This window comes from Nicotiana tabacum, chromosome 8, assembly GCF_000715075.1.
Source record: "Nicotiana tabacum cultivar K326 chromosome 8, ASM71507v2, whole genome shotgun sequence".
Taxonomy (NCBI): Eukaryota; Viridiplantae; Streptophyta; class Magnoliopsida; order Solanales; family Solanaceae; genus Nicotiana; species Nicotiana tabacum.
The window spans coordinates 149,059,308-149,067,283 of record NC_134087.1 but is presented as its reverse complement, the minus strand read 5'-3'; the positions used below and the strand labels follow the sequence as shown (position 1 = coordinate 149,067,283).

Here is a 7,976-nt window from a genome sequence, read left to right as displayed (position 1 = left end):
TTTGTCAATACCTCGTTTTTCATTCTGGTATGCAGTTTGTAGAGCAGTACAAATTTCTCTTGGTGACTTCAGATTGCAGTAAAGATCATAGAGTCGATCTGTCAAAGTATTCAGAATATGGCCGCGACACAACAGTTCATCATGTTCTCGTTTCTTCCTTTCTTCCTTGACTACGTCAGAATCTTCTGCTGTGGGCTCAGGCATTGGAGGCAAGGCATAATCAAGAACATAGTAGATATTGAGAGCGGACAACAAGAATATCATCTTGTCTCTCCAACGGGTAAAGTTCGTTCCATCAAAGCGATCAAGTTTGATGAACTCCTTCGGATTCTCAACAACAGGCATCAATTTCTCCATAGCAGAATAACTCTTTAAGATTGTTAGAAATAAAATAATCAAATTGGCTTTGAGGCGTGAAAATCAACTGTCCTTAAAGAGTTATCGCCTGTATACTAATTTAGGAAAAATACAAAACGATTCTCTTCAGGATACAACAAAGCCTGCAGTAACACTTGTGATTTTCTATATCCACTTCGTTGGAATTCTTGTGTATTTATAGGCAACCAACAGACCCTTTCTGATAGGATGTCTTGTTTCACAAACAGACACGACTATTTATTCAAATTTTGAATTTAAAATTCAAATAAATAATTAACTCTAGGATCTCGTGCCTGTTGAGTTAATCTCGTGTCTGTTGAGTCAGTCTCGTGCCTGTTGAGTCAGTCTCGTGCCTGTTGAGACAAACTCGTGCCTGTTGAGACAAACTCGTGCCTGTTGAGACAAACTCGTGCCTGTTGAGACAAACTCGTGCCTGTTGAGATAAACTCGTACCTGTTGAGTCAATCTCGTGCCTGTTATGCGCTATTTCATTATGATAAGTTCCGAGGCTAACAGGCACGGTACGAGTAAGAAACCTCCCACTTCCAACTTGCCAATAACAAACTATCTTACAACTAGTTTATTACTAATAGACCCTGCAAATTAACACGTGCAACGCACGTATTCTAAAATTAGTATATATAAATGTGGTTCGACAGAGCAAAGAAACTACGTACACAAGGGACTACTTCTAAAATATAGTCCAGAAGAAGACTTTGATAACTGATTCACCACAAACAAACACCTATATTGTAGATCAACTATCAACCACGGATATATGTAGAACAACAACTTATTTAAGAACAATAGACGCAGAGAAGAAAAGTGTTTTTTTCTTTTCTTGGGCGCGGTGGGGGTGGGAATGCGTTGGGTTTGCACTCTGAACTTGATATAAAAGTATATACAAGGAGTTTTTTTGTTTTCTGTATTGTTTTAGAAGCAACTCCTGGGAGTGACTGTGCCACCACGTCTTCCACTTGCATTTCTACAGTAGGATATTGCAGGCCTTCTTAAGCGATCATTGTGAGTAAGCTTTATGTCTTGCAGTCTGATTCCAGTGCATGGATTTGTATAACTGCAATCAAATTTCATAGCTGCCTGTGTGGATGATGTCCCTTTCACATTCTTGTATGTTACTTGACTCACCTTTACTCCTGAATTCTTCATTTAATAAACAGTAACTCTAATTCAGATAGATAACTAAGTTTATTTGCAAATGATAATAATAATATTAGTTATTCTTTCATGTGCGTTATAATTGGAAAAATTAAAAAATACCGCTATCTATTAATTTTTACGTTTGTTGTGCTTGTGTTTTTACGCATGGAGATTAATCTTCACATTGCTTACAAAATTGTAGAGGAAATGAGTTGCAATTTGTTGGAGATGAGTTAATGATATATATATATATACCTGATGAGGGCAATTATTATTGGGACAATAGTTTTGGTCAATGATTATGGGGTACCCAACATTCTTCATAATAAGATTTGAGAACATGAGATTTTTAGCATAGCCACCACTTGGTCTTGCCCAGGACTTTACTCTAACGCCATTCTGTGTCTTCGTGAAAACCGAATTTGTTACTGTTATATTCGCAACTCCAGCTTCGTTGTAACTACTCCCCAAACTTCCTATGCTGCAAATGTGAAACAAACAATCAACACGATATACTATCACAAACACGTCATATTTGAGTCAGAAATCGTATTAGTCGGACTACAAAATAATTGAATTATTAGAATATGTTGTAAATTTAATATCAATAGACAAATGTATCTTCTCCTAAAAACGTGAAATTTTACATGACGTGATCGCATACTTTAATATGATACCAGTACAACAGGGCAAATGTCCTATCCTCAATCTCATCATCTAGTGCTTGTCCAATAAAAAATTCAGGCCAAAAAAGATGTGGGTAAGCTTAATTAAATGTAGGGAAACAATTCAATTATATTTCTCTAACGTTTGTGATTTATCTTATATAAGTATTTCCTTTAACTTTCGGCTCATAGGAGCCCCCACCAATATCTCTCGTGTCAAATATGCTTCTTCCAATGACAGTTTTTCACCGTAGAAAAATTGGTCAAGCCACATAGGTGGTATACTTGGACATTTTTAATTGTTCAGGGACTTGCTTCAGATTATTGCAGAGAATATAAATATACCAAATTATAAGTTTATGGGAAAATTTGGATCTTTTGTTTGTCTACGTGGCTCCACCGTCGCAAATGTCATAGTCAAATTCGATATCCTGCAGAGGGAGTGTCAAATACGGGATAAAATTAATGATGTAGGGTTTTCAGGGATCAAAAGATAAACAGAGAGCGAATGTAAGATAAATCAAATGCTTAAAGAGTAAATTTGAATATTTTTCATTAAATAAATTTAAAATAGATGTGTCTCCAATTTAACAATTTAATGTTTTAAGAGATTTAAATTTCCTTTATGACTTACATCTAAGTTCGGAAGGTAATGACTCGTGTAGATCAAATCTAACTTGCACCATAAGTTAGATAGACTTACTCTTATTTTTTCTTCCTTATATATACTACATAAAAATGGATTAACAATAAAAAAAACAAACGTTTGTGAAAGTAATCATTTACCTGATGCCATGTCCAGGTCCACATCCAATTTTTTCAATCCACAAGTTCATGGAACCAGGGCCAACGGAAATGCAGTCATCTCCAGTCTGGATGATGCTGCCGTAAATGGTAACCCCTCTTGAGTTTTGTACATGAATGCCATCAGTATTTGGGCTTCCACTTGGGGCTATTATCTTCACATTCTCAACTCTCACATTGCTGCTGTAACCTATTCCCACATGTACTCTTTGACTGTGGAGTGATGTTAAGCCCCTCAACAGTACATTGTTACACCACATAAATTGTATTGACTGCAAATACATAGACATTTTAAATCATCAATGTTAGAGATTCCTTAGACAGGTAATTTCTTTTTTGTAGAAAAATAATAGTACTAGCTTCCCTTGTCACGACATTAATTTCTTACTCGTTTTATCGTGTACTTATTAGTTATTATTATTGTGTTGTGATATAGACAGTCCAAAATTCAAGATGAAACTTAGTTTTCTATGGAATTTGATGCTTAAAGAAATGAAGGTGAGCCATAATTCACTTCATGGAGAAGAAGCTTCGACAAATGTTGAAATATCTGAGATTTTTTTCCTACTGGATAGATACATTTAAGATAAAAAAGAAAAAAAACCCTAAGAAGTGACGGATATAAATGAGAATAAAGGAAGTATACATACCCTAGCTCCTTGTGGGCAAGACTTTCCACCCTTTCGGCACGACCAATAACCATGACCCTTGGCGTTCATAGTTCCTCCATACACTGAAAGCCCACTTACCTTATAAAACATAATCCAGAACTCAGAATGACCAATTGCGTGATAATTGGTCGGAGCAATGAGAGTACCGTCAATTCGGAACTCAATTCTTCTCCGGCAAGGGCCGTTTAAATTCAACGTTCTTACCAAATATGTTCCTCGTGGAATATACACATTGGCCTGGCTAGTAGAGTGGCAGGCAGCAGACCAAGCGCGAAGAAATGCGGAAGTTGAGTCTGTCCTCCCATCTCCCCTAGCCCCAAAACTAACCACATTGTAGGCTAAACAAGAAGGTATTAAACAAAAGAAGAGCAACAAAGAAACACCGGTACATGTCATGGTTTTGAAGTTGGCCATGTTGATTGGCTTTTAGAGGTCGTTACAATGAAAATAAAGATTGTGCATTTGCCTATTTATAGTTATTCATATGGTGTCCATATAATAATTTCTTTTATGTCCACATGACAATAGATAATTTGGTTTTGCGCTAGTTCGGATGTAGATTTAGAAAGTGACTTAAATGCTACGGAAATGGACGATGGATGAATTCCAGGGATGTACATGTGCTCGTTATATTAAAAAGATGAAAAAAGGACAAAAGAGAAGCGGAAAGATCATGGGATTTAAAAGAATTATTTCAATTTATAAGATCCATAAAGAACGCAAGAAATGCATCAGTTGAGTGCAACATCAACATGTGAGTTGCCAGTTATACAATTTTAATTTTATCGGCATTTTTAGCTAGCAAGATCTGTTAATAACTAGAATGTAGAAAGTTACAAATGAATAGACGGTTTAGAAGTTTTAAGATGAATCCAAACCTTGTTTAAAGGGTAATTAGGTAATGTTCGTTTATATTGACTTTAGCAACTTGTCTCTAAATAATACTCTGCATGTATGTAATTCCGCAATGATTTAAGGAAAGATGAAATGTGTAATCCACACGTCATGGCCCACATCATCTCCATGTTATGATATGTACGGTAACCATGTGATAAGTTGGCTCGTATTTTGTCTACACATCTTGTTTGCTTCTTGCAACTTATCAAGTTGATTGGGCTTTATTTGAACTCGGTTATACTGTAACAAAACGGGTCAGACTCTGGTCGTGTTCAGCTCGAGCAGGATCGGACTAAGCTCGGGCTTGGTCGAACTACAACTCGTTACCACATTTGATACTGTAGCAAGTTCAATTGAGCACAGTTGGACTCGATATTGCAATCTCCCAGAGGCTCCGCTCTTGCTGGGCTGCGGTCAGGGGCGGACCCACGTAGGGTCAAGAGGGTTCAAATGAATCCGCGTTGTTGAAATTTTTTGATATTTTATATAGGTTAATTTCTGTAAAACGAGTATATTATGTTATTTGAATATGCTTGATACAAGTTGATCTTGTGGTAAGATGGTTCAGCAGGTTCAAAATCAAATGAAGGTTCTGAAGTAAGTCACACTTTACATCACAAGTGTACGTGGGCCTAATAAATGGGGGAGCTAGCATATTTAGTTAAGAGAATTTTTTCCATAAAACACTATCTTTTAGTAGTAGTTAGTCATCTATAGATACCATTTGCTATATTACGGATTATAGATACATTTTCTATGGTTATAAGATGTATTTGATATATTTAAGCTATTATATTCATGAATACAGTAGCAAAAATAGGTGTGAATCAGGGAAGCCCAGCTAATCAGTTATTGTATTCGAGTGTATTCGACTGTATTCATGGAGTGAAACATGGGATTACAGCTGGACAGATTATTGTATTCGACTGTATTCACGGCGTGAAATAGGGGATTACACTGTTTTTAAAACGGAAAGTGAATCAATTAACATAATAGACTCCTAATATAACTCAACAAACTCAATTATAACACATAAATTTTGTATTTTCAGTTATAAAAAAGTTTCTCAACCGAAAAATACCCCAAAACATAGCAATCTTCAGAGAAATTATATAATACATCTGAATACATAAATTATATTAATTAAAAAAATATATGAATACATTCATGGCATATAGCGAGATAGTGAATACAATGAAATACATAAAATACAGCGGGATACATTGAAATATAATGAGAAAAAAGACAGTGAATACAATGAAATACATGGAATGCAACAAAATACATTAAATTACAATGAAAAAAAAAGACAATGAATACAATGAAATACATGAAAATACAGTGTGATACGTTTAAAATACATTGAAATATATTAACAGAAAATCAAGTTGCTTAGCCCCAAAATACGTCGTCTTTGTTCAAGAACAAACCCTAATTTCCAGCAGCAGATGCAACAACAACGTCAGATGTATTTGTCACATGCTCCAAATCCCAATGTCAAATCTGGGTTTCGGAGTTCTCTCGCTATAGTCGCTATTGTTTCTCAAAATTGTGTTTCAATGGCGGTAGCGAGTGGCTTAACAACCTCTTTTGTAGGTGACAGTTTTCATTGTGATAATTTAAGTTCTACGTCTTTTTCTTTGTCTTTTTCTCCTTCTGTGGGTTGTTTTCGTCGTCAAGTTAGATTATTCGGGAACGGTCGGAGAATTAAACCGGTGGTTTATTTGACGAAATCACATTCTTTAAGCCCTAGATGTGAGGTTGCTTCGAACTTGGTGGTTAATAATGGTGAAAAGGAATCTAACCACAGAGATAAAGAAAATAGTATAACTGAATAGCGTATTTAGTGGCTTAGGGGTAGGAGGTATACCAAAATTAGATATTTTGTTATAAATAATAAAAGGTATCTATAGAATATAATTTTTTAAATGGTATTTATTTAAAATAAATAAGGTGTTAACCTTTGCTATCGGAGAGGTAAAATTCCTTTAATTAATTCTTTTTTTCAAAATGAAGAGCTAGCTAGTTTATTCTTTTAGTTTGTTTTTTTATCTCTATCTTCTAATTTATTTCTATTTTGATCTTATATTTGATCTCCTACTCAATCCAATAAGAATTAATCTACAGTCTATTTAACTTCATAATATCAAAAAGATTTACAAAGTAAAATCTTACATTATTTTTGATAAAATATGCAAATACAAATCTTGAAATTATTTTAATTTGTTACTTATATTAAACTAGTTTATCCTAAATAGTTTATTTACGTTACATAGATTGTTAGTTCACTTTATAAGTCATCTTCCCATATAGTTTCTTGCAGTTTATTTCTAGTTATAACTCATTTCTACCTATTAGCTTTGTAAATTAACAACTTTGTTATTTGTTAAATTTACTAGAGTCTAATAAAACTCTAAATTGTATAAATAGAATTTTTTTAAAGTTTAAATGAAAATGTAAAATTAGATATATAAATTGTTAACATTTTTAATTAAAGCAATTATTTTTTGTTAAATTTTTTATGTTTCGCACTACTTTTTGGAAAAAATAAAAAAGAATTCGAAACTCATATTTTTTAAATTATTCATTTTAAGGTAGCATTATGAACCCAAAGAAGAAGCGCGGGGCAAATCCCGCTTGTCCATATAACCCCAATCATCAGTTAATGTTGGTGTTGAACCCACTTGTATAAAATCATGGGTCCGTCACTGGCTGCGGCTCAATGCCTACACGCCTATTGTATACGGGTAAAATCGGGCCTAGGAGACGTCCCATTTTTTGATAAGGTAAATCGAGCAAGAAACGCGATGAAAAGGAGTCGAGATCGAGGCACGGGTCTCATCGAGACAGAGTCCGGGGGCTCGACGCCCACCCTCGAGAATATCGGAGCCATGACCTAGGGATTGGTCCAAATACCAAAAGACTTCAGAGAGCATTATCGGGCAGCCGAACATGATTAACAGAAGGTCGTGACCCGTGACCAGTCGAGTATTATAGCGTGGATCTCGACACGTACCGGCGAAAGTCTGGTGATTAGTTAAACGGAAGATTTTTATATTTTATGGAATTGTACCTAGAGTAGGACTCCTCTACTATATAAAAGAGGCTCTGATTATTCATTAATAACATTGAAACACGCATACTAAGGCAATACACTATTACTTTCTTTCATTTCCAAGCTCTTACGTTTGTTGATCAGTGTTTCATTATTATAAGCCTAAGATCGAAGATGGATACCTTGTTGAGACTACCGTCAAGTCCGGAATCATCCCCTCTTCCTTTATTTTCAAGCGGTTTGACAATTCATCACATCTTTTATCTGTTTAATCTAGCAATATTTACTATTTGTATTGAGTTGATTCACGTATCCTTAAAACCAATTATAAATTTAATTGTTATCCGT

At 34.9% G+C, this 7,976-nt stretch overlaps 1 protein-coding gene across 1 annotated transcript; it reads right to left on the bottom strand.

Annotated features, from left to right (window-relative positions):
* Positions 1 to 1,037: 1,037 nt before the first annotated feature.
* Positions 1,038 to 4,102, bottom strand: LOC107786918 (polygalacturonase-like). The gene is made up of 4 exons (XM_016608433.2): positions 3,656 to 4,102; positions 2,988 to 3,277; positions 1,792 to 2,017; positions 1,038 to 1,539 (listed from the first exon to the last, which is right to left on the bottom strand). Exons 1-4 carry the CDS (start codon positions 4,088 to 4,090, stop codon positions 1,312 to 1,314), a joined length of 1,179 nt encoding a protein of 392 aa, XP_016463919.1. The 5' UTR covers positions 4,091 to 4,102; the 3' UTR covers positions 1,038 to 1,311.
* Between the last annotated feature and the right edge of the window lie 3,874 nt (positions 4,103 to 7,976).